This window comes from Suillus clintonianus (assembly GCF_016758775.1).
Source record: "Suillus clintonianus strain FC179 chromosome Unknown DEU56scaffold_101, whole genome shotgun sequence".
NCBI classification, from domain to species: Eukaryota; Fungi; Basidiomycota; class Agaricomycetes; order Boletales; family Suillaceae; genus Suillus; species Suillus clintonianus.
The window spans coordinates 103807-128851 of NW_024539325.1; the positions used below are offsets into that span (position 1 = coordinate 103807).

At 48.1% G+C, this 25045-nt stretch overlaps 9 protein-coding genes across 9 annotated transcripts; 5 read left to right on the forward strand and 4 right to left on the reverse strand.

Annotated features, from left to right (window-relative positions):
* Positions 1-2100: 2100 nt before the first annotated feature.
* On the forward strand, positions 2101-2599 carry DEU56DRAFT_705850 (uncharacterized protein; the record flags this gene model as incomplete). Its single annotated transcript, XM_041347407.1, has 2 exons — positions 2101-2403; positions 2456-2599. Coding segments are annotated over 2 exons (447 nt in total), but the record flags the coding sequence as incomplete, so codon positions are not given.
* Positions 2600-2695: 96 nt separating this feature from the next.
* Positions 2696-3638, forward strand: DEU56DRAFT_744904 (uncharacterized protein; the record flags this gene model as incomplete). Its single annotated transcript, XM_041349110.1, has 2 exons — positions 2696-3078; positions 3137-3638. 2 exons carry the CDS (start codon positions 2696-2698, stop codon positions 3636-3638), a joined length of 885 nt encoding a protein of 294 aa, XP_041203904.1.
* Positions 3639-5375: 1737 nt separating this feature from the next.
* DEU56DRAFT_40978 (uncharacterized protein) lies at positions 5376-5844 on the forward strand. Its single transcript, XM_041346087.1, has 2 exons — positions 5376-5583; positions 5637-5844. The coding sequence occupies exons 1-2, from the start codon at positions 5464-5466 to the stop codon at positions 5787-5789; spliced, it is 273 nt and encodes a 90-aa protein (XP_041203905.1). The 5' UTR covers positions 5376-5463; the 3' UTR covers positions 5790-5844.
* A 55-nt stretch (positions 5845-5899) lies between these two features.
* Positions 5900-8001, reverse strand: DEU56DRAFT_744848 (iron reductase; the record flags this gene model as incomplete). Its single annotated transcript, XM_041349106.1, has 7 exons — positions 5900-6297; positions 6355-6820; positions 6874-7042; positions 7089-7404; positions 7464-7547; positions 7607-7905; positions 7961-8001. 7 exons carry the CDS (start codon positions 7999-8001, stop codon positions 5900-5902), a joined length of 1773 nt encoding a protein of 590 aa, XP_041203906.1.
* A 97-nt stretch (positions 8002-8098) lies between these two features.
* Positions 8099-9330, reverse strand: DEU56DRAFT_40898 (CTR copper uptake transporter). The gene is made up of 5 exons (XM_041346081.1): positions 9057-9330; positions 8869-9001; positions 8651-8818; positions 8477-8595; positions 8099-8420 (listed from the first exon to the last, which is right to left on the reverse strand). The coding sequence occupies exons 1-4, from the start codon at positions 9202-9204 to the stop codon at positions 8499-8501; spliced, it is 546 nt and encodes a 181-aa protein (XP_041203907.1). The 5' UTR covers positions 9205-9330; the 3' UTR covers positions 8099-8420; positions 8477-8498.
* An 820-nt stretch (positions 9331-10150) lies between these two features.
* DEU56DRAFT_40983 (uncharacterized protein) lies at positions 10151-10576 on the forward strand. Its single transcript, XM_041346089.1, has one exon. It carries the CDS (start codon positions 10299-10301, stop codon positions 10524-10526), a length of 228 nt encoding a protein of 75 aa, XP_041203908.1. The 5' UTR covers positions 10151-10298; the 3' UTR covers positions 10527-10576.
* A 1262-nt stretch (positions 10577-11838) lies between these two features.
* On the reverse strand, positions 11839-12880 carry DEU56DRAFT_828450 (kinase-like domain-containing protein). Its single transcript, XM_041354426.1, has 2 exons — positions 12290-12880; positions 11839-12235 (listed from the first exon to the last, which is right to left on the reverse strand). The coding sequence occupies exons 1-2, from the start codon at positions 12611-12613 to the stop codon at positions 12014-12016; spliced, it is 546 nt and encodes a 181-aa protein (XP_041203909.1). The 5' UTR covers positions 12614-12880; the 3' UTR covers positions 11839-12013.
* A 1061-nt stretch (positions 12881-13941) lies between these two features.
* Positions 13942-15883, forward strand: DEU56DRAFT_41062 (uncharacterized protein). Its single transcript, XM_041346093.1, has 13 exons — positions 13942-14139; positions 14204-14236; positions 14289-14308; positions 14368-14382; positions 14438-14476; positions 14532-14560; positions 14624-14637; positions 14688-14720; positions 14886-14945; positions 15001-15135; positions 15195-15426; positions 15484-15535; positions 15591-15883. The coding sequence occupies exons 1-13, from the start codon at positions 14022-14024 to the stop codon at positions 15792-15794; spliced, it is 984 nt and encodes a 327-aa protein (XP_041203910.1). The 5' UTR covers positions 13942-14021; the 3' UTR covers positions 15795-15883.
* Positions 15884-22197: 6314 nt separating this feature from the next.
* On the reverse strand, positions 22198-24824 carry DEU56DRAFT_759837 (uncharacterized protein; the record flags this gene model as incomplete). Its single annotated transcript, XM_041350358.1, has 6 exons — positions 22198-22623; positions 22669-22983; positions 23036-23404; positions 23452-23808; positions 23859-24204; positions 24280-24824. The coding sequence occupies 6 exons, from the start codon at positions 24822-24824 to the stop codon at positions 22198-22200; spliced, it is 2358 nt and encodes a 785-aa protein (XP_041203911.1).
* Positions 24825-25045: the final 221 nt, after the last annotated feature.

Consider the following 25045-nt stretch of genomic DNA (forward strand, 5'->3'; position numbering starts at 1 on the left):
GTTCATCACGAGCCCGTTCTGCCGCGACGTAATGCTCGAGTTGTCTGGTGCAGATTACTTTGGCCTTCTGCTGCACCATTGATATTGGTTCTGAACTCTCATAGCCGGGGTGTTCTGTAAATTCCGTCCACCACCAGCCACGATTAGTACTCCGAGTCTTCTTCTTGCCGCTGGCCATAGGACAACGGTTGCGGAACGGCGATGGACGAGAGCAAGAAAAAAGAGCAGGTGCTGTGTTTCGCGCCATGAGCCACAACAAGCCATATAGGTGGGGGCACGAGGATTCCGCATGGATTATTACGAGCATTGATTACTATTGCGCAGTTGAGTTTGCATTAATATATCATAGCTTGGATGCAAAACTCACCTTGATTGATAACACTACCAGATGCAGCGAAGAAGGCAAGGACGTGTGAGACAATGCTCATATGTAGCTAGACATGCATCTAGATGTGAGTAGTCGCGCGCTCGATGCTATTATCTATACCATTTAGATATAAATTGAAACGTATCATTCAGTTTCTATATAAAGAATATACAAGGACTCATGGCACCCGACACGTTCACGATCGAGTGAACGTTGGCAACGGTCATCGACTTTCCCACGCTTTGCGTTCAGTGAACGAACACTGCGGTCGCTGACCGGCAGAACACTGGTTACTGGAGTCAGGGAGGTAAGCTAAACTTCAATGTTTCTTCCTCTGTTCTGTGCATAGATCATTCCATCCGTGACTAGTGACTACGCAGTCATCGATTTGATTGACACCGCGTGATTGCTCAAGCGCTCCGAGTCAGCGGCTCACAGCAGTGTTCTGCCGGTCAGCGACTGCAGTGTTCGTTCACTGAACGCAAAGCGTGGGAAAGTCGATGACCGTTGCCAACGTTCACTCGATCGTGAACGTGTCGGGTGCCATGAGTCCTTGTATATTCTTTATATAGAAACTGAATGATACGTTTCAATTTATATCTAAATGGTATAGATAATAGCATCGAGCGCGCGACTACTCACATCTAGATGCATGTCTAGCTACATATGAGCATTGTCTCACACGTCCTTGCCTTCTTCGCTGCATCTGGTAGTGTTATCAATCAAGGTGAGTTTTGCATCCAAGCTATGATATATTAATGCAAACTCAACTGCGCAATAGTAATCAATGCTCGTAATAATCCATGCGGAATCCTCGTGCCCCCACCTATATGGCTTGTTGTGGCTCATGGCGCGAAACACAGCACCTGCTCTTTTTTCTTGCTCTCGTCCATCGCCGTTCCGCAACCGTTGTCCTATGGCCAGCGGCAAGAAGAAGACTCGGAGTACTAATCGTGGCTGGTGGTGGACGGAATTTACAGAACACCCCGGCTATGAGAGTTCAGAACCAATATCAATGGTGCAGCAGAAGGCCAAAGTAATCTGCACCAGACAACTCGAGCATTACGTCGCGGCAGAACGGGCTCGTGATGAACTTGAGGTACAGTTTGGATCGCGGAATCATGTACGAGATGAGCAGGCGATTAAGGGAGCAGGTAAGCTGAAATTGTATCATCTAGTTATTTCTAACACTTTCTATTGTAGTGTGGGCTACTGGCCAGCATGATCCGCAACGGATTTGGCATGTCAGTCGTCCAAAAACGCTCATGACGCATATCCGGGACTGCGAGCTACATACTGAGAGTGTTCGGTCACGTGCGCAAGGTGATCTTGTAGCGCATGGCTCGCCCAACAAATCTGCTCGCTTCAATCAAGTGATGCAACCCATGGCGGTACACGCTACACTATCCATGCCTCAGCTGCACAACGATTCTTCTCAAATTGCGGGACCGTCCTCAGCTACGCATTCACCAGCTCTTGGTCTCTTTATTCCAGGTCTTTCGGCACCGTCTCCAATTGCCGGTGACTCTTCGGGCTTGTTATCTTTACCAAGCCCGCTGGCATTCGATTCTCGTGCACCCAGTCCTGCAATTTCTGATATCACGCTCCTTTCGCTTCCCTCGAAGCGCCAGCGCTTGACTAATTCAGGTGCATATCGCTCTGTTTCGCAGCCTGTCACTGCTGGATCTGTCTTGTCGCCGCTTGTCGGAGCTCACTGGTCAACCAGCCAAACTTGGACCGATGCTGATCAAGCAGATTGGGAAGCAGGATTAGCACGGGTAACTGCGAGTGCAGGATTGCCACTGCGATGGGTTGAAAATCCAGAGTGGTTGAGACTTTGTGATAGGTTTATTCCTCGAGCGAAAGCACCGTCAGCGAAGGTTCTTACGAAACGTGTCATGCCTCAAGTCCTTCGTGGTATCAAAGCCACTGCGAAAGAAGAATGTCGTGGTGCCGTTGGAACGCTGCAATGTGATGGCTGGACTGGTGAGAATAGCCACCATTTGCTTGGTTTCATGATGACCGTAAAACGAAAGGTAAGTTGTGGATGTTTTTATGACCTTTAAACTAACTCCTTTGTCTTATAAGCTGCGTGCCGTCCGTGTTCACGATGCATCTGGTGACTCGCGCAATGCTGAAGAACTCCTGAAGCAAATTATCGAATCAATCAATCAAGTTGAGAGCGAGTGGGGAGTAATTATCATTGCATGTACTACTGATGCATCTGGAGAGTCTCGTAAGGCTCGGCGACTCCTTCGCACAAAATTTCCGCACTTAGTAACACCTGACTGCCTTGCTCATCAGGTAGGTCATCGATGCGAGAATAGTATGCGAGTTAGCTTATCTATTTTACAGTTCAACCTTATCGTGGGGGATCTCTTCAAAGCCAAGGATGACTACGGGCAATATGGTGACCTCGCACAGGAGTTGATTACATGGCTTCGTAGCAAAACCCACGTTCTCGCACTCCTTCGCGAACTCCAAATGTCGACTGTGGGAAAGACGCTGGCCATCATTCGTGCTGTTCTCACTCGGTGGTTGTCACATTATTTAGCATACCGGCGACTTTTAGATGTTCGACCATCACTAGAGCTATTGATAGCAAAGCACGAAGCAGAAATACGGTCTACGGGTGATGCTCGTTCACGAGCAAAGACCTCAGCTGCCATTGCAACAATCAAAAATCCAACATTCTGGCATGCAATGGCTCGGTGGGGATATTTCGTTGGGACACGATGCTATTTTGACTGACGTTGCACTACCATTTAGATGGAAAAACCTTTTGGAGCCAATTGCCCTGATGACAAATGTTCACCAAGCTGCCCACTCGAAACCCGAGTACATTCCAATTTCATTTGGATTTCTCTACTACCGCTACTCGAGAGTTGGCGACGAATCTGACCTTGTGGCTCGAAACGCAGTCCTGGAGAGTGCCGAGCGTCGCTGGGCTCAAGTCGATCAAGAAGTTTTCATTGCCGCCGTTATCGTCGACCCACTCTACAAAGACAAACCATTCAACAATATTCCTCTGACAACACGTGCGGGGCTAATGTCCCTCTTCAGTCGCCTCTGGACACATTTTTACGGTGGAGTGCCACCACTCGAGCTTTTTACAGATCTTGATAACTATCTAAAAAGTTCGCCTGAATTCCAGCCACTTGACATATATACACAAATATTAGTATCTCGTGCAAAGGACCAGGTAATTCATCTGCTACAGCTGTATTCCTCCACGTCTGACCTATTTCTGCCTACAGGGCACATCAGTTGATCCTCTCGATATTTGGGATGGATTTTCGCACGGCAGCTCTGAAATAAAGCCCCTCCAGAAAATTGCTCAGCGAATTCTCTCCATCTGTCCAAATTCTGCTTCGTGCGAGCGTCTTTTCAGCATCTTCGGTGCAATCCTCACGAAATGGCGAAATCGACTTTCCACCCAGAATCTTATGCTACTTGCAGAGTTGAAGATGTACCTCCACGAGGAACATGTTCGCGAAGGATCCGTCAGGAAGCGGCTCAAACGGCGCTACTGCCAGAATACCAACGAGGTCAACCCTGCGGAGGATGATACAAATACCTTCAGCAGTCCCCAGCAGACAGGTAGCGAAGTTGATGAGCACAGAGGGCTACGGCAAATTGCCGCACACTTGATTCAAGCTGTTGAGGATGAGGAGTCGTTCACGACCTCTGAGATTATGGAGGTAGCCGCTAATCCTTCAGACTTCCAGCGAATTCCTATCAAAGATCTCTTCAATTTCTCTCGTGCTCAAGATTGGCTAGGATCCTTCTACCAAACGGCCATTCGAGGCTTAGATGCTGAGATTGAGTTATACGAGCTGTTGGATTTGGATGCCGACGGTATTGACGACGCAGAATTTCCTCAGGGGGAGGACATTTTGGACGAGTAAGATTTGGCGAGTTCTCGGTTAGGCAGGCCTTAGCCAATCAGATATGATTATATAATTTTTTCCCTTGGACTCCTGGTACCATAGCTATTCACGTTCGCCCGTAGATACAGAGACGTTCACTGGTGAACGTTCACCGACTCTTGTGAACGTTCAGTGACCGGCCGAACACTGGCTCACAGTCAAGCTGTACAGTAATTACATAACACGTGGTTTGGGGACAATAGACATATGATCACATACGTAATTTTCCACATCCCATTTTAGGTAGCAGAGCATCATCATCATGGCCAGTGTGCTTCACCGGAGGGCACGAACGGGGTGACTGCTTCAAGAAAATGTGCTAAAGTGAAGAGACAGGGCAGCCTGTGGAAGGCCAACTGTTCTCGGAGTCTCCCGCCGCTGTTTTGATTTTATATTGTTCATCTGATTAGTACATACATGGTCACGATTGTGGACGCACCTTGAGTGCCAGTGTGCCACAGCGGAGTCCACATTCCGTGTGGGGGGTATTTATTCTCTTTACACCTCTTTCCATCTTTCCCTCCACTTGTATCTACCTTGTACTACACATGGAGAACATCACCCCCCCTGCCCTCGATAGTCAGCGGATGCCCGAGCAATATCCTGCGGGAAAACCGGGCGAGCCTTCTGGCCCTCAAACGGCGTTAGTTCGAACATATGCCCAATACTTAGACTCTGTGGGCAAACCAGGCGAGCCTTCTGGCCCTCAAACGGCGTTTGTTCGAACATATGCCCAATACTTAGACTCTGTGGGCAAACAGGACGAGCCTTCTGGCCCTCAAACGACGTTAGTTCGAACATATGCCCAATACTTTTAATAATATTTGATAGGAATAGCTATCGCATCGCGTCTCATCACGACTCTGATATATGCATCTCCGACACTTGTTATACCAGTGTCATGAATTTGGAATCGATCTATGTACTTTCTATCGCATCTGGTGCAAAGAACACCATTATCCCCCGTTTTACTTATATGGTTATCCTTTAACGTTTCATATTTGAAATATTACATGCCTTCCTCCCCCCAGTCTCAGTTGACGAACAATACATCATCCTTGACTGCTGGACCACTAATCCTTGAAGCTTGAAGTCTGGGGCTCTTAGCCTCCGCCTTCAAATTCTCTTTCATTTGTAATACTCGCCTTGGGATGTCGTTCCTCATCGATGACAGTCTTCATTACCTCTCTAATGAATTTATTGGCTTCCGGGTTTCATTGCGTCTTTTGTTGTCTCATCCCGTTCTTCATGACTCTCCTCTATGGTGGGGGACTGACCCTATACCATGTGCGCACATAGTACTAGAATTCATGATATCATGACCTAAATTAATCCACAAGTGCCAATGGGATGCATCGCTTATTAGCCTTCGAGCAAGACTCAAAACTGCGCAGATAAGTTATTGCCAGAATTTGCTACTTGATGCTCATCGGACAAATGAAGAGAACGAATCGATGGTAAGGAGTGATTGTACTGGTACAGAAGCAAAATGACTTGATACGTTCCTTCTAGCTATGAATCGTCGAGCTCGTTATAATTAATATAACTCGATGCCGACGCTGATGTCAAATAACTGAGATGAAATCCGACATTTACTTCAGCACTACAAAGTGAACAGTTCCGTGTGTAGAGCAATCCCGCCCACATCCATACTCATGGTCATACCTAATCTCGCCACTGCATTCTGTGCCTCCCTGGTCAAGCTTTCCGGGCCACTAGCACAGACCGCGACTCCCCCACCCGAACACTGCCATTTCTTAGTTTCATCAAATCGGGTCTCGATCATATCTTCCGTTTCAGACGTAGGCGGAAGACTGATGAAGTCCTTGAGAAGCTCCTGAACAGACGGACGCGAGAGTGTGACGATGGAGTTGGGGATATGAGGCACCGCTTCAGGATTGCAAAGGCACGTTACGAAAATAGAAATGTGCAGGTCAATGGCGCTATTCGATGCTGCTGTAGCAATATCTATCAGCATCGGAGCAAACCATTCTATCTGACCTGCATAAAGTGGATCAGGATAATGTGACGCCTGTTGTGATCGAAAAAGAGAATTACCGAAAGATCTAATGCACCAAGTGAATTCGATTCTCCTTGTTCGTTCTCCCTGACTGCGGCCTAGTTTGACACACCTGCCGATGATATCGTCCAGCAGACCAAGGGTGAATGTGATGCCAGACCCGCCGGCTATAAGCAATACGCTTTCGTATAGACCCAGATCGACACTTGACCCCCCGTAAGGACCATCTAGCATGACTTGAACGAACGCAGATGAATCACCCTCGCACTTCTCATTGATCTGTAAACGTTCTTGTTCCTTTCGGGTGTAGTTATTCAATGCCCGAGTCCAATCTCCATCAGTTCGTGCGGCGAGAATGAGTCCTGGTGAGGAGAGGCACGAAATGGAAGGTGGAGCGGAGAGAATAGTGAGGGCGTGGGATTCAAGCACTCTGTTGGAGAAGAAAACGCGCAGTCTGACATGCTGGCCAGCGAGCCAGCCATCATCGCAGTTATGAACGCGGATCTGTCAAAGGTGAAGTCAGCAATTATCGAATAACGCTCGACTATTTCCTGTACCAAAGTCATGTGAGCGTCCTGCGCAGTTAATGAGGCGTCCTTGATTCGATAGCGGAACAGGCGCAATAACACATCTGCACCATAGAATGCGAGGGGAGGGAATATCCACGGTGACGCATATATAGTATGATAGCATATAGTTACAAAGAATGCCACATATGTCAAAACGCTGTAACAAACCTTAGCTTTAGTGTGACGCGAAACAACATACTCACTGGATGACGAAGAAATACTCATAAAACAATCTCCTAACTGGCCTCAACGACGTAAGAACAATGATGCAGAGCAGCGCCAACGAAGCCACTCCCGAAGTCTCTTTCTGCGGACCAAGAACTGAAAGTCCATACTGAAGGTGGTTGCGAATCCACAGGGATCCATGAATGCATCCGGCAAGGAACATAGCTCTTCCTGCCATCCTATGCATAAAGTTGAGTTTCTCGTAGCCATTCCCTGGTCCTAACAGTAAGGACAGGATTGAGTTTTTTGTTGCGAACAAAAAGACGACCGGGAACTGTGCGAGAGCGATAAATCCTGAGTGACTCAGATAAGCTTCTCTCGTTCGTAAATATTAATGAGTGTGGCTGACTCACCAGCTCTGTTTGGGTTCGAAATAAGAGGTGCATCCTTTATGATGCAGACAAGTACAGCTGCAAGGTACGCCGACAAGACTATGACTGAATATGGCAATGTGTCAGTATTTCCCATGCGGTACCATGATGCCTCCGATGCGCACTTTGTCCAAGATTGAGTCCGAGTTTCGGAGGAGACCAGTACACCGGTGAGATAAGAGCATTCCAAGCTCCAACTGATCTGCGGAATCTCCGACGGGTAGGTGGAGGCTCTATGCTATCGGATTCAGAATGAGCGGTCCGATATCCATTGGTCTCTGATATTCCAGTGATGCCCTTGAGGGAACGCCCATGCCTCAGACCAAGAATCAAGCTCGGAACAGAAACGGCCACAGCCAGCGCCAGACCAGAACACCAGATCGTGGTGAATTTGATTTGCCATTTGGGATCTTCGACATATGAGCTGTAGCAACTCATGCATGCGTTTCAGTGTGCAGGATAAAGTGTGTCAAACATACTTGTAAATTTGAAAGCTACTGGGAATGACTGGAGCAGCCATCTTGTCGGGCCAGCAAGGAGGTAGAAGCCAAGTCGATAACCGGTGCGCGGCGGTTTCAAGCGCCTGATTAGTAAGTCAGAACAACATTTTCAAGCATTTTCACTTCTTGATCAAGAAATTTAGATGAGCCGCGGGTCACGCAAAAATTGACGAGGGAGTTCGTGGCAGACTCTTACAGTCACATCTGCGGGTCTGGAGTACACCGGATGTGCTAAGAGAGCGCGGGAGAACAGCGTAATTGAGTTTCGTAATGTACAAAACGGTGCCAGCAGCCATACAATGCAACAACTCTGATCAACAAAGAACAGCAGTGGTGATGGGGGACATTAGTGCATGTATAAGCAGCGGGACAGTGTCAGAATGGAACTTCTGCCCAAAGATTGCGTTCTACCGATGATCGTCGCGCGGACATGTTTTGCCTGGCATGCATGATGGTAACTGAACAACACGATATTTTGCAGCATTCTATACTTACAAAAAGAACGCGTGTAATCGGTTTAATGTGCATGCGCAATACTACCAAATCTTCCAAAGAAAGTCTCTCCCACTCCGAGCCCCACCACAAGGGAGAGTATGAAACCCAGCTGGTACGTCCTGTCCATGTCCAACACATCAACACCTTAAAAATGAAAAGAGCAGTACGACGTACATGACTGCCAGCATGAAGAGGTAGCCCAACAGCGCCTGCACTGCAAACATGACCCCACGTGTAATATCATGCGCGGGAATGAAAGGAGGCGTAAAGCGCTTTGTGAATCCGATGCGAGATGTCCGAGTTGGTAGGGTATTGAGTTTATCAGACGCAATGATAATTGCCCTGATCATTCGTAAAAAATATTTTATGCAAATGAAGGGAAAAGAACGTACTGTTGGCCCCAGTGGAATTCCATGACTGCTCGGCAAGCTGCTATCCAGCGCTCGATCAACGCCAACATAAACAGTGCGATACATGTGCCAACCATGGCTCCGGAGCTCTTAGGAACCCAGCCAAGGAACCACACTATATTCCGGCATATTAGAAGAGTTTATTGTGTATACCTGTGAAGATAACCCACGATTGTCTCCTGGCGTAAAGTGCAGGTACGCGAGCATGTTCCCTACAGCAAGACTGATGCCACCATCCATGGACATATCCATGCCATTGTCGGCGAGACAACAGTGACAAAAGCATAAGAAACAGAGCGCCAAAGATTTCCAGTTCATCTCGCAGGTGTTCGTAGGCCCGTGTATGCAGAAAGCCCAAGTGTTGAGAGTCGAGACAACCTGACTAGCCGTGGGAACCACCTTCCTCTAGCGGAACGATGGTCCAGGGAGGGAGGATCGATATCGATGATTCCTTCCTCCCTGGACCAGTAGTTCAAACCACCAATAGATGGACGACAGAATGGTAATACGACAGTGGATAAGACGTGGACAAATTGAGTGTCACGAGAATCACGCTCTCGCTCACATTGGTCAACACCACCCTGGCAACCCTGAGGCACACCATCCAGATTCTGCGGCACCGTACAATTCTGGTCGCAATATATGGGTATCGAGTACGAGTTTGCGGATTGGCTCGGTGTGCAGGAGGCACCGCAGAGGTTGCAGACAAAGTATTATCAGCAAGGATAGAAGTGTCATTATCACGATAGGCCATCCGCTTCACAGTGATTTGTTTGTCTTGCAGTTGAGGAGCTGTAGAGCTCTGTGCTCAGTAAATCTGTGCTTATTCCGCGGAGCTTCGAGATGCAAGATGTCGAAGAAAAAGATACGTATTGCGCTGGTGGGAGTCCGTGGGACGATCAATATTAACGAGGCATTTTAGCGTTTCGTGGGAATGTGATGCCTTAAACGTCTCACCGGTAGTCTCCGGTCTTCTGACAAAGTCGGAATTCCAATCTTCTTGTTCTGTCTCACACTCTCATGATGCTCCATCGCCCAAGTCTTCAGCCCATGTTCATGATCAGCCTCGAAAACACTCTTATCGCCTTCTTCGAATATTCTGCAGCCACGCAGTGACCCAGATAGGCAAACGTGTCACCGCAGCCGTTTCACTCCCCGCCCATACCACTCAGCGTCAAAGCGATATTTCTCGATACTTGACTCGATGCCTTTGCCACCCACTTCGAAAATTTGATCAATTGCTGCTATCACTATCACATGATATCAGGGGTGTGGAATTGTCTTTGCATACGAGGACTGTTCGCTTCGATTCGTCGGGCGTAGTCTATCGGTGCATGTGTGCGTTCGCGTGCGGCATTTCCCTCTTCCCACCAACCCAAACACATTTTAAATAGGGTCAAGTGGCTTTGTCTATGCATACGAGAACTATTCGTCTCCATGCGTCGAGCGTAGTTTATCGGTGTATTTGCACGTTCGCCCATGTGCGTGCGGCATTGCCCTCCTTGACCCGCCTACCCAAAAACCATATAAACGTTTCCATTGACCAGACATTGCATACCACAAAAACCTGCATAACCCAAAAAGCATTTGATCACAAGGGTCCAGTGGCGTTTTTTGCATACGAGGACCGTTCGCCTTGATACGTCAGGCGTGGTTTATCGGTGCATTGTGCGTTCGCGTGCGGCACCACCCTCTCCCGCCAACCCAAATACATTTCAATTAGGGTCAAGTGGCTTTGTTTATGCACACGAGGATTGTTCGCCTCGATATGTCGGGCGTGGTTTATCGGTGCACTCGTGCGTCTGCCTGTGCAGCGTGCGGCATTGCCCTCCTTGACCCGCCAACTCAAAAGCACTTAAAAAACGCATACCATATTCATACCGTTGACCAGACCAATGCAAACCACACGAGCCAGTCATGTCATTGACCAACCATACCAGTGTTTACTCCACAGAAACGCGTATAACACGCAGTCATATCATTGACCAGTGTCTAACCGCACATTAATGCGCATATCACGCAGATCTAACATATCCCGATGCTCATCCACATGGACGAGACCAAAAATGATGCGTTGTTCATAGAACAAGTCATGGACAAAGCATACGAGGACGACCCTTTAAGGCGTCTATTGGTGCTTCTGTGCTTCGCGCGGCGTGTGGCTCAGTTTCCATGGGCTCTTTAGACCCGTTATCAGGACATGGATATATGACTTATGATTGACAGATCATTGCCATCGAAAGCTCCATTGTGATGCCAAGCTGTTGCCGTATGCTGTTGATCCTACGTGGCTAGCTTCGACTCAGATTTCGCTTCACCCCGAGTTGTTGTGGAAATTCATGCGGAACTGGATGTTGTTCTGCAACCGACACGTTGCTCTGAAGTCCTTCATGGTTTTCACAGTCGTAAGTTGTTACACATTTGTTCCATACTTCGACGCTCATGACATGATTTAGCAATTGCTCCCTGCCTTGACTTGTTGATGGTTTCTTCCTTCAACGCGAGGCATACCCCATGGCTTCTGTCAGGGTCTGCTGTCGTCAATTGGAGCCCTCGGGCCTATTGATGATTATCGCATAATTTTTTGCTCCTCCCTTCTTCGTGAAGGGGTCTCGTCTGAACTACAGTTCAGCGCCATTCAGATCGACGAAGTTACGTGCCTTACTGTGGGACGGTATACATACCTGTGACTGCCAACCTTACTATTCTCTCTACAATACCACCCTCCCACGCATGGAAGCGCACTGCGCTCGATGGACCTACTTTAGATGTTCATACGCATCCTCGCTCTCGAAACCCTTTTTTCCAGTGTCGCTTGGCGCTGTATTCTTGCTGAGGCTAACATGTCAGTGCAACAACTCAGCGTCAAGTGACCTTATGCCGCCACAATATTTTCTCCCTCCATATATTATTCAAGAACTAGTCCGCCGATTATGAAAATTTATTCGAGACAATTACATCTAACAACGACACTTCAAACTTTGAGGGCGGTAAAGCTAGCGGTCCTAAGACTGTGCAGTGGCAATACTAGGGGTTGCAGATTTTTGATGGTGCTATGCTGGAAGGTGTGGCCATTGTCCAGGCCTACCATAACGCAACATCGACAACATGTGGTATACAAGTTAAGTTAAGAACGGGACAGCGAGTCCAGTTCATCCCTGATCATCCTGACAACTTTTTCGGCCAATGGACGATCCTGAGGTGCAGTTGACCAGCATTCTTCAATAAAATGCCAGTAGTTATCAGAGAACGCAGGGTAACGTGATCGCATAGGCTTGGCCCCATTGCCTATGTGTTGAATGACCGCAGCGTCCCTTAGGTAATAGTAGGGCACTCTGCTGGTCAGGACCTAGAAGCAGAGCTAACAATATCAGCAGGGAGTATAAAAATTTCCTAGACGTACCTGTAACATAATACCACCAAAGGAATAGATGTCACTGCACTCGCTTGGCCGTATTGGCAGTTCATTATCCGGCTCTCCAAGTAGCTCGGGAGCCAGCCACCGAAATTTGCCGTTGAATGTCGAGGTCCAGGAAGCCAGAGAGGGGCTCATGACTTCGGAGTACACAAGGGACAGACCGAAGTCAGTGAGGCAAGCTGTGCCATCGCCAAGAATGAGCACGTTCGAACATGCTAATCCCAACGGAAAAAGCCTGACACAAAAAACGTACCAGATACGCCACAAACCATCAACACACGCCCTCCAAAAACCGCGCAAAACAGACATCCTCCCAATACCCACCGCGTGACTCCAGCTTCTTATTATTTCCTTTCTTAACCTCACTCGCCTTACTGCCCACCCCACCCACCACTACTACCCTCACGCCCAAATGAAAGTAAACACTCGCTCCGACGAACCACCAACAGCAGGAATCATCTCCCTCACAATAACCTCCCTAGGCGCATGCACGATCGCATGGGATACGTAGGCGAGCTCTAGGGCTGGAGGGAGAAGTGTCAGATTAGGTACGGGCTTTACGGGCGATGTATTTCTGTGTGTTTGGTTAGCGTTGGGTCTGAGTTGTGATGGGGGATAGGAACGTGTGGGGATGGAGATGGGTAGAGGGATGGAAGGGAAAGGGGGAGCGAATAAGAAGCAAGGAAATGAAAACGAAAAACACACCTCGACAGGAATACTCTTCCCCGCGATTTTCTACCTCAGCCCTTGGACGTGCTCCATCAGCTTCTTCGCTTCTGCGTGCTCGCTAAGCGTGGCTAGGCATGTTACCTCTTCGTATGCGTATGTTGCTTTGGACCACTAAGTGCACCCAGATGATAATGAGGGATTGAGGGATGGGGAGTAGAGTGGTCGAGGAATTAGAAGGAAAGAGATCGAGAGATAAAGGGGAGGGATCGACACACAAAGGAAATAATTATGAGCGAACACGAACCAAAAGAAGGGAAGAGAAACTCTGGGGATCGTGTGTAGATGTGAGTGCAGTGTTTGACTGTGGTGGCGTTTCTTCGACATATTTTTTCCTCCCTGATGTAGGTGTTGAGATAGCGACTAGCAGTTCTGGGTGTGCAATACGAAATGGCTGTGACCGAGGCCGCTGTGGATAAACCAGAATGTATCAAGAATCATGGTTTCCTCTATTTGCAGTGCGCAGCTGTGCTCCTTCATCAACGGTTGCTCCTTGTTGGGTAAGCCTGAGGCCTGAGGCCCCATGGAGCTCGAAATGATTAGTACGTACTACATAATTGCCACCTCAACCCGGGGATACCAAAGATCCGAAGTCCTGACACTAAGATGTTGAATTGTCGATGGCGTACTGGGCAGAACGCGAGCACGGAGTACGTCCGACGCGTCCAGCACTTCCCAACTCGCCGTGTCTCTAGTTAACTAGGCTGCTCGAGCGAATTACCTAGGAGTACTCCGTTTCCAAGGGAAACATGGTTTTTGTGCAAAGGTTTAGGTGAGTGGACTCAGCGGAGGATTCAATCTATGATCACTCAATTTGCGGCACTCGTCCATACCTGCAAATTCCAGGACCCCGGACACCAATTGGGTAGCACTAGGTCACCGTGGCTTCTCACACTAATTACCCCCTTTCTGGTATGCACATGCTGCGGTTAATGAAGAGTGTGATTCAAGACACGGCCACTGTCCAGCCTGATCACTATAAAAGCGCTGGATGGTGGTATGTATGGACGAACTCCATACGCTCCATCCTGATATGACCTACACCATCTCAAATAATCCCGATTTCTGGCCGCTCATCAGCGCTCCTCGTTTGACTAGCTATTTTTCAGGTTCGTAAAGAGAAAATGGCATGACAATGTTGACGCCTCACTAACTTTGACTGTGGTTTCGCAGTTGCATGCGCTGTAGTAGTGGTATACGATTGGGGTGAGCGACATTACTTTCCGAAGGGATCATTGATATGTATACGGTACTCAAGTATTTTCATTCGCACAAGAGGTAAGTCGATGCCACGACCTGTGCAGCCATCTCACATCTCACTAAGAATGCTCGAACAGTTCGAACTGATCTGGGTGAGCAAAGTCCTGTGTCAGAAGAAAACAGGATAGTCCGGCTGAGTCCAGGCAGATGCAACGCTGGTCCTTCATGACTGCTCTTTATATTTGTGTACGTTATATTGTGCGCGCAGTTGACATATTTTACTGACTTCAACATACGCTAGGTCCGCAACATTGGAATACTATATTCTTTGTATGTTTGCAACGCTATCAAGTTGACACTGCACCGTACTAATAAACCATATCTCACAATCAGCAACTTCATACTATGTATGTATCCTCAAATACACGATTCGTTTCTGCTGACTGGCGGCATATAGGGTTACTCTCAGTCCCAATAACAAACGTGGTGGGTATTTAGCACCGTGCCTAACATTGCCATTCGACTACTAACTACACTCCTACACAGGGGTGAGTGACAATCTTGGACAAGTTGATGGTTAGACCTGACCGCATCAGCTGTAAGTTCATTCGAAGCATCGAGTCCATCGATGCACATCTAACACTGGGTTTTTCAGGCAATATTTTTTATTTTACAATGATATGGGTGCCTGTTGTCGTCAATGCCATGCTGGGCGGTGAGCTCATTTACCGTAACTTACTGATACTGACTTGACTGACATATAATGCAAGTCATTATGATGACTCGGATACACGCCATGTATGGGCGATCCAACAAAATTCTCATCTTTCTCGCTTTACTCTTGCTGGTTTCCACGATCGCCACCGGAGTCATGGCGGTAATTGGAAACCTTGGTTATTCGGGGGGTAAGCTTTAATTAACTGATGACAGCCTTGAGCACTCGGGACTCATGGACAAATATAAGGGGAGACCGTGCTCTCTGGTTATCATATCTGTGGTTACAATCTTGACACAGACGCAGTAGATCTGAATGACGACATGATAATACCCACCGCTATATGGGAGGTCCTCGCTTTTGTTCTTTCAGTCTGGATTGTTACAAAACACCTCCATGAACTGCGACAATCGCAGAGAGGATCGACCATTGGGGACTGTTTTACGGTATTAATACGAAGTCACATGCGGTACTTTCTAGCGTGAGCTCAGTGATTTGAATATTGTTATCTTATTTTGCTGAAGTTCTGCACGGCTAGCTTTGCTGTCGTGGCTTGCTTAACTCTTGGCGGTTTGTCTCAAAATTTCATGGTGCGCTGGCCTGCGACTGGTATCTGCATCTGACCAATCCTGATCATGTCCACAGCACTCGAGTTCGTTGGGAGCTGCTGTTTATGCCGGCGTTGCCAACATCGCCCAGGTGTTCCAGATGTGTCTGCTGGGACCACGTCTGATTCTCGGCGTTCGTGAATATAACACTAAGGTTGTGTCCAGGTCCGACGGGGGTTCACACATGACGTCAATTGTTTTCCAGGCTGGTGGAGATGCATTGACTAGCGAATATGTGTAGTTCTGGAATACTTAGTAGGAACTTTGTTCCGGTATTTATTTGGTGTTCTGGAGGATAGAATTATGTCTGGGCAATATCACGTTGCATCACATGTGGTACTAGCTGTTAATCCATGCATGCAAGGAGTCTACCGATGTCTCGCAATCATTCAATGAATCATGATGCGCAAGAGACTCTGGTTGATTTGGTAGAATCACGTGACATGAAAACCTTCATTCCAAATTTCCAATGGCCGGTCTTGTTATCATTCGATTCCCTCTGGAGTCTCGGCTGGGTGTGTGTTGACGTTCCATGACTGCCCTCAAGCCTATCACAAGCTGCTGCAGGTAAGAACTAGTCAAATTTCTCAAGGACTTATGGGTTGATGGTCGTCTGTCTGACGCGCAAGAAATCCATAAAGCCAAAAACAATCTCCGAAGTCAGGCTGTCATCGTCGACTGAGGCGTCTCCTTCACACATTTCTCACTGTTCGGTATTGTTCAATGCTCTGGACTCGACGGACATACACGTGCTTCTGAATACCAGTGAAATCCATTATCTCCGGCACCTATCAGTGCACAGTTGCCTTTGCGGAAGATGCCCAACTTCTGGTTTCCGTTATTTGGATACTCAGCACTGTCTGGGAGGTGATCGCACTGTGTTTTGCAGTCTGGATTGCTGTAAAACATTTTCGTGAACTGCGACTACATTTAACAAGAGGGATTATTGGGGACATGTTCACTGTGTTGGTGAAAACTCACTTGGTTTACTTTGTGGGGTGAGCTCATATTGCGAATACAGTTCCCTGATTGCACTGATGTTCTGAACATGCTAGCTGTGTTGCCGTGACTTGCTTCGACCTCGCGTATGCATATTCGGCGCCCTCTGCGGTACGCTAATCTGTCGCAGACCACTCTATTCGACCACCGCTATACTAGGATTCACTTTCTAAGGGACTTTCTGCTGCACTTGAGATATGCCAGCTCGTGCAGATGTTTGTGCTGGGACCCCGCTTGATTCTTGGGGTTCGAGAATATCACGCAAAGCTTGTGGCCGACTCTGATGCAGTAACCGGCATGACTTTCATTGCCTTCCAGGGACGCGTGCATGTGTCAACCAGCAGTAGTGTCTAGCACGAAAAATATTCGATGCACTCAACACTGGTTGGTTTTTATTGCAATTTTCGTCGTGGTACTTACTTAATTATTTCGAAGTAGACTTGACAGAGATATAAGGTCTAGAAAATGCACTGCCGCCGGCACTAGCTACCTACACAAGCTGAAACCTCCGCAATGTTACTTGAAGACAGTCGATCCAGTCAGAATTTCCTTCTTTTCTGTGTCATAGCGTAAACGAGTTGATACCATATAAGATTAGTTTCCTATGCTTGGCATGAGAAGGTGGGTGAGCGTGGTGGCGCATACACAGGGAGGCAATATTCATTCCATGTGATACTATCGTGAAAGCGACCTCTGGGATGTATATCCTTGTGTGGATTTCCGTCTGACGTATCACCTGTAGACCATACAGTGTGACTGCTGCGTCGCTTATACGGTGTCGTTCGTGGAATGACTGCGAGATGACTGGTCGGTGGGTTGATCGGGTTTGAGATGCCCCTCAGAGTGATGCATTTTTGTCATGGGTGGGAGATGTATTCGAATATCAACGCATGTGCAAGAGCAAGAAGAACAAGATGGACGACGACGACAATGCTGTAAAATTCGTTGTTCGCAGGGCGGGGGGGCAGACCATATGTCACGTGCCACAACACTCTGTGATAAGTACAAATTGGTGGCCCGGCTTTGGCCTTGGGTAAACTTGGGCGCTTGATCCTTATCCCACGAATTTTAAATTTACATGAAGTTCCACCTTCGCTTTGTATTAACTTCGTACATGTCTGTTTGATCCCAAGATTCCCAACTGCTTACTTGAAGTAAACTGCTTGTAGATATTTGCGATCAACGAGCCTGAAGATCCATCGTGATATAGAAGGAATATTTGTCTTCCTTCTAGTATATGGTTGTAAGCATGCTGCTTACGTGCATGTGATTAACGTGTCATACTTGTGATCCGTGATCCGTTGTTGATTGGACACCGCGTTATGATTACACGTGTTTGGCTATTAACATGGATCCGATATATATATCGTACTACTGATGTACTGATCTCTTATCTCTTACCGTACCTCGAATCCCACACGCTCTTCCACGTTATTGCTTCCTGACTGCCCGCCAGTGTTCTCTGTCGACTGTGACAGGGTTCCACTTTTTTTTAATGTTCAGCTGAGCGTTGAATGAAAACAAACCGTTAAACCGCCGAACTTATCTGTATCAGAACAACCGTTGGATATCGACAACTCGTCATATCCAATTAACTGTAACCGTCTCCCCCTCTCCACACCTTAGAAGAGTATCGTTGGGTATTGACCGAGGTCAACCCATCGGAACATAATCAAGCTGCCTCCGCGCTGTAATCAGATACCTATACCCCTGTCGGTCACGACACGCAGTCGTGATAGACTCCGATCACCGCCCGCTGATAACACACCCACGATCGTGATCGCACCCACAGTAACTCAACCGATCCATCCGATCATACCACCTTCTCGTTCTCACTCACGGATCAGCACGCATATATCCACTGATTCCGACTCAACCGACCCTCATAGTTCAATCACGCCCACAATGTCAACCACATCGAAACTTGCACGCGTAGAACAATCGTCCCCGAGTAAACTGCCCTTCCTCACATCGGGCGAGTTAACTCCGGAGGCGCTGCGCTCATGGGAAATGGGTTGTACTCAGTTCTTCCTACACAAGGGGGTGAAAGAAGAAGAGATGGTAAAGAAAGTCGCTTGGGGAATGCAAGAAGCGGTCATTCAAGACTGGTATATCAATGATCGCGAGCGTATTGACAAGCTCACCTTCACAGAATATATGACTGAAGTACGCGATTATTGGCTCCCTTCAGGTTGGTCGGATGTTGTACGCCGCAAGATGCTGGCTTCCACCCAAGGACAGAGACCCTTCAACGAGTGGGCGGTGGACATACAAAGCCAGAACACCTTGTTACGAGGAACAACATCCCACCTCAAAGAGATCAACATTCGCTATCACCTAGAATCACATATGAATGCGGAACTCGCTGCAGATTACCACGCAGAAAACATAACAGAAACCGAACTACGCAAGTGGATCGAGAAGGTACGACTACTCGACGAACGGCGTGTACGCTACCTCGTTCGTCAACGTGAAGCCGTCGACACCGCCCTACGCAACGAGCGTGCACGTTCCAGCGGAGAGAAGAAATTCACAGCTGGAACACGCTTCAATACTAAGGCAGGACAGTCCACAACCTCCTCGACCACTACCTCGTCCAAGCCTTTCACACGTTTGCCCTCTCTCACCGACACTGAACGTCAGCTGCTTCGGGACAATGACGGATGTTTCAAGTGTCGCGAGCCTTTCGCAGGCCACACTTCAGCCGCGTGTCCCAAAGGATTCCCAGATGGCGCTTCATACAAACCTATAACCGCATCATCCATTGCGTCGAAGAAACCAAAGATGGTCGCCGCGGTCGAGGTTAATGAAAATCACACTATCGCGGTAGTAATGTCCTCTGCAGCCCTCGGCGACGGAACAGATTCAGAAGAAGAGTGCGTGGCCCCGTTACAAACTCCCCATTTACGTTGGGATTGCCATGTGGACGGGCCAGCTATTTCCTCTTCTATCGTTGTTTCTGCATTAATTGACCACGGATCGTCTTTAGTTCTGATTGACGAGGATCTCGTTAACAAACTCGGTCTTCGACGACACCAACTGTCAAAAGCCCTACCAGTATCACTTGCAATGTCTCAAGCCAACAAACCTCTCGTTCTTTTGCAATATGTCAAAATTTCTTGTTCTTCCCTCGATCATGTTTACAAATCACGAACTGTACGCGCCGTCGTGGCCCCTAATCTTTGTACACCGCTTCTACTTGGAGGCCCCTTTCTGCAACATAATCGAATCATTATTGATCACGAGATGCGTACTTGCATAGTTAAAGATACTGACTACGACCTCCTTCAACCGCCCATAGTTCCAGCCCCCCCGCCTGTTCGAATTTCTCCCTCCGGTCCTCAATTATTCTGGATGAAGCGCGATGTTGTTAACGAACTCAAAAGCGTGCTGCCTGAACTCAAATCAATTGTGGACAAGGAGTGCGAACCTGTACAAGGTGGGGATATAACGGCGGCAGTTCGAACACGTATCACCGAACTCGAATATCAAGACAAACTAATCGCAATGGACGCAGCAGTAAAGTTAGAGTTTAGTGATCGCTTCCCCGCGGACATACCTCACAACGATACTATGCCCTCTGATGTCCTCTTCCGCGTACACTTGAAGGAGGCTAACAAGATTGTCCAACAGCGTTCATATGATTGTCCCAAGAAATATCGAGCGGCCTGGAAGACCTTACTGAACGCACACTTAGAATCAGGTCGCTTAAAGGAGTCCGCAAGCGAGTGGTCATCCCCGTCTTTTATTATCCCGAAGGCCGACCCTATGGTGTTACCACGCTGGGTAAATGATTTCCGCCTGTTAAATGACAATACAGTCCCGGACAATCATCCCTTACCTCGCATCGACGAGATTTTGAAGGACTGCGCCAAAGGCAAGTTCTTTGGAAAAATTGATATGACTAATGCCTTCTTTCAAACGAGAGTACATCCCGACGACACAAAATACCTTGCAATACACACTCCGTTCGGTAAGTACGAGTGGACGGTCATGCCTATGGGAGTCCGCAACGCCCCCTCCGTTCACCAACGCCGCATGACCACTGCACTATGACACCTCATCGGTAAGATCTGCCACGTGTATCTCGACGATATTATTATATGGTCGCAAACACTCGAGGAGCACGAGGCGAATGTCCGACAAGTCCTGCTGGCCTTACGCGCCGCACATTTATATTGCTCACCGAAAAAGACCTCACTTTTTAATACAGAGATAGATTTCCTCGGACATCACATCTCCGCCAGAGGTATCGAGGTCGACAGCTCAAAGGTCGACAGAATATTAGACTGGCCCCAGCCACGAACAGCAACAGAAGTACGAGCCTTCTTGGGCATTGTGCGCTACTTATCAGACCACCTGCCAAACGTCGCTAAGTACACTCGCGTGCTTGCCGCTCTAACAACGAAATCCGCAGAATTAGAGTTTCCCGAATGGACAACAACGCACGCAGAAGCCTTTCAAGCAATAAAGAACTTAGTCGTCAGTCCAGAATGCCTCACCACCATAGACCACGATAATCCCGGGATAAACAAGATATTCCTGACTTGCGATGCGTCGGACTACGCTACGGGTGCACTACTTTCCTGGGGACCAACACGTGAAACTTCTAGACCCGTAGCTTTCGACTCGATGCAACTCCGGACAGCGGAACTCAATTACCCCGTACACGAAAAGGAGTTGCTGGCTATCATACGAGCGTTAAAGAAATGGCGCTCAGATCTATTAGGTGCGCATGTTGATGTGTTTACTGACCATCGGACCCTTCAGAATTTCACTACGCAAAGGGACCTTTCGCGCCGTCAAGCGCGTTGGTCCGAATACATGTCGCAATACGACATGTCTATTCATTACATCAAGGGTGAGGAGAACGAGGCCGCTGACGCGCTATCTCGAAGAACAGACACAAAAACTACCTCAGACATCTGTGCTGCGCTACTCACTCTCCGATCAGACGAGTCTCTCATCAAACGCATCGTTGAAGGGTATACAAACGACCCTTGGTGTAAGAAACTAAATGGTCTCTTAGATTCCTTGCCAGGTTTATCACGCGACGACCAGGGTTTGTTTTATATCGCTGATCGATTGGTTGTGCCACGCGTAGACAACCTTCGCGAAACATTATTTAATGCCGCCCACGACAGCACTGGTCACTTCGGAGCCGACAAGTCTTACGCCCTACTACGCGGATCGTATTACTGGCCCAATATGAGGAGAGATCTCGTAGAATCTTACATCCCCTCGTGCAGCGCATGCTTGCGAAACAAATCAAAAACCACCGCTACCACTGGTCCCTTACATCCGTTACCAATTCCAGACGGGCGTGGCGACTGCATCAGGAAAACAACAACTTACTTATTTCACTTTTTTTGTCACTTAATTTAATGAAAAGCGAATGATAAGTCATTTGAGAGAAAAGCGTGAACCACTTAAAAAAGCCCACTCAATTTCTGGAGTTTCGCTTTTTCAACACTTATTTCACTTAAAAAAGCAGACAAAGCGGCACAATTGTTATTGAAAGGGGGGCATACAAGTAGAAATAAGCGTAGATTAAGCAGACTCCCTAAAATAAAAAGTTGGGAGCCATTCGAACATAAGGAGAAAAAGGTGGGCATGCGGGCAAAAGCGATGATGGCGACATATATCTACTGTAGGGCGGCGGCAGCGGTACAATGGCTTGAAGACAAATCCTGCAGCAATGTAGTATATGATGTTAGCGGCAAGACGAAGTCTAATAAATAAAACTTACAGATCATAGCACGCTCGTCCTCGTCCTCCTCGTAGTCGTTGAGCGAGCCTGGTATTTCAGCGACGTCCTGTAAAATAGCGCGCGCCATTTTTACCGTAGCCTCCACGTAGCCGGTGGGTTTGCTAGAAATAGACTTGAGGTACGAATTTGTAGCTTTGGACCAGCGAGCTGCCGAAAATAAGAATGGCGCATTGGTTTTTTTTCCTGTAGCCTTGTTAAGGACCTTGGGAAGCTTAATCGTAAACTTTCCTCTCGACGCAGACAACAGAATCTCTTGAAGGTTGAGTTCCTTACGCGAGAACATACCAAGGGCACGCTCGAGCTGGAAAAAAATGAGTGTGATTAAAGCATTTAAGATTGAACTCACCGCCGCAGCAGAAAGGGCAAGAACACGTGATGTCCCGGTCGTTGCAAGCGCTCCTAAGTCGAGGGAAGGAACCTCCACATAACCATTGATGGCGCTGAGGTGCGCTCTACCATACAGCTGCAGTATAAATGGTGAACGATATGCTGTGAGGGGGTTGATATTGTCGGGGTCCTCGTATAAAAATGCCCAGCTGGCGAGAAGGGAAGATGCGAGTTCACTGGAATTGCAGTCAGTATTGCGTGCCAAGAAGTTGACGATTATGACAATGGCCGTTGAACCAAAATTACTGCGCCATTCGGAAATACGCTGTGCAGTCTAATCGAAGATATAACATCAGTTAAAGCTGGACATAAATCGGCGAACTTACAAGTAAATGTACCACACCGCCGTGAACAACAGCAATCTTGAGTTCGTGATATACCACGTTGAAAACGAGCTGGACGTGATGGAGCAGGACGTCATCTGGAATGCTCCAGATGTCTTCATAAGTTCCTGCCCACATCATTATGGTAGGGAGGAATGTCTTGGCCCAGCGCTGGTCTGCTTGCATCGCCGGAGGCAAGTCAGCCGTACGATACGCGCCGCGTGACTTCATATGCTCTGGTGCAGTATCCACGTTCTGCTGGCGTTTTCGGGCAGGAGCCTGGGCTTGGGCATGTGGGGTGCCGGAAGATTCAACTTTCACCTTTTTTGGAGCAGGCGGCTTGATGTCAGCATTAGAGGTGGTCGCAGATGTCTATACAAGTGTCAGAATAAACACTATTGAATTCCAAGGGTACTTACCGAAGTCGTCATGCGCAAAACCTTCTCCTTTTTCACTACGATAGGGTTAGCCTGTGGCGGTTCACTATCGGAGTCCTCAATCAAATCTTCAACATTGTCACGATCGATGTCCATGGACCACTGGGACTGCTCGTCATTGTCTGAGATAGAATCGACACTTGCTTTCCGCTTGAGGGCCGCCGTGGCTATGTGATCGTCCATCTGTGTGAACGGAGCCTCAGGCTCCTGCAAGTCTTCATCCTCTTGCGTGAATGAATCCATGAGTTCATCGTCCGAGTCGAATTCTATTGGTGGTATTTGTGTGAAGGGAGCCTTGGGCCCGCCGCAGTCTGAGTCCTCGTCAAAAATTGAGGCTACCTGTGAAGAAAATCGTTAGCGGACTGCACCAATTATTTATGGTCAATTACCTTAGATTTCCCCTTCTTTTGCTTGCTATCCAGGCAAGCAGCCTCACGCTCCAATGAATCGTCTATCTCATCCGCAAAGCCACCAGTAAGGTCATCATCTGGGATACAATCAGCAACTTGAGTTGGGGGCAGGGGAATCTTAGTCTGAATCCGAGGCTGATCAGCCGAGGTTGCTGCTGAGGAAGCAGTGTCATGCGAGAAAATTGTCGTTGGAGGTGCTCGGGTTGAAGTGCTGGATTGGCGGGATGATTGGCGGGACACTGACTCCAACTGTCCAGGCCTGACCCCCGAGACCCAGTTGGTCACTCGGCCACCTAGTGCGAATTTCTGAGTAGCCGTGTTGATGCTATAGGTAAGATTGAGAAAATAGAGTGTCGATTCAGTTAGGAGCAACATTGTGGTGGTGAGAACTAAATCTTACGATGATGGCGTGGAGCCTTTCCCATCAGCACGTGCCTCAAGCTTATCGCCATCACCTTCTGCAATCAACGATGACTCGCTGATTTTCTTTTGCACATTGCTGATAGCGTCTCTGATCAATTTCTTTCCACTTCTCTTAGCAGCCTTCTTCCCTTTCCCCGAGGTTCCATGATCCACGGGCTCAGCAGCATCCTCTGCCACATCAGCGTCTGGTATGTCATCTAATACACTATTAGTGCAATTGTCACCTTCCTTTACAGTACCCTTTGTCGCCTTTCGAGCCTTTGGCTTGGGCCGAACGGGAGTCGCCTTGTTGGTGAGTAACTCCTTCTGTACCTTCTCCATCTCAACCTGCATACCAGCAAGGCGCTCAACTCCCTTTTGGACCGCCGCTTCTTTGGCTTCTTTGGCTTCTTTAACGGCAAGATCGTCAGCAGCCTTCTGTGCCTTGGTGCGCCTCTTGGTCTGTGCGTCGAGCACTATTTTTCCAGGTCTGGCGGTTGCATTTGATGCACGGGTACGGCGGGAAGCTTCTGTGGAAGACATTGTGACTGGGCAGATGGGCGACTTGGGGGTGGAGGGATGGTACGTTTGCTGGAGCAAGAAGGAAGTAACGGGAGTTGGTTGAAAAAATTCGTAAGTCTCACCCCAATGGGCGCCGCCTGTGGCGCTTGCTCACTAATCGGCATCTGTTGAAATATGTCTGGTTTGAACTTACTTTTAGTATTACACACCCCCAGCACCTCTCCACCAGCAATTATCGAGTG

Excerpts from the sequence above, each read along its gene's own strand:
- DEU56DRAFT_40978 (XM_041346087.1), top strand. The coding sequence starts at position 5,464 with ATGACAGTCTTCATTACCTCTCTAATGAATTTATTGGCTTCCGGGTTT. Across the intron at positions 5,584-5,636 it reads GGGGACTGACCCTATACCAT|TGCCAATGGGATGCATCGCT; the intron begins GTGCGCACATAG and ends TTAATCCACAAG.
- DEU56DRAFT_40898 (XM_041346081.1), bottom strand. The coding sequence starts at position 9,204 with ATGAACTGGAAATCTTTGGCGCTCTGTTTCTTATGCTTTTGTCACTGT. Across the intron at positions 9,002-9,056 it reads CTTTACGCCAGGAGACAATC|TGTGGTTCCTTGGCTGGGTT; the intron begins GTGGGTTATCTT and ends GCCGGAATATAG. Across the intron at positions 8,596-8,650 it reads CTCTTCATGCTGGCAGTCAT|GACGTACCAGCTGGGTTTCA; the intron begins GTACGTCGTACT and ends GGACATGGACAG.
- DEU56DRAFT_40983 (XM_041346089.1), top strand. The coding sequence starts at position 10,299 with ATGCATACGAGAACTATTCGTCTCCATGCGTCGAGCGTAGTTTATCGG.
- DEU56DRAFT_828450 (XM_041354426.1), bottom strand. The coding sequence starts at position 12,613 with ATGTCTGTTTTGCGCGGTTTTTGGAGGGCGTGTGTTGATGGTTTGTGG. Across the intron at positions 12,236-12,289 it reads TTGGTGGTATTATGTTACAG|GTCCTGACCAGCAGAGTGCC; the intron begins GTACGTCTAGGA and ends CTCTGCTTCTAG.
- DEU56DRAFT_41062 (XM_041346093.1), top strand. The coding sequence starts at position 14,022 with ATGGTGGTATGTATGGACGAACTCCATACGCTCCATCCTGATATGACC. Across the intron at positions 14,140-14,203 it reads TTTGACTAGCTATTTTTCAG|TTGCATGCGCTGTAGTAGTG; the intron begins GTTCGTAAAGAG and ends GTGGTTTCGCAG. Across the intron at positions 14,237-14,288 it reads AGTAGTGGTATACGATTGGG|TATTTTCATTCGCACAAGAG; the intron begins GTGAGCGACATT and ends ACGGTACTCAAG.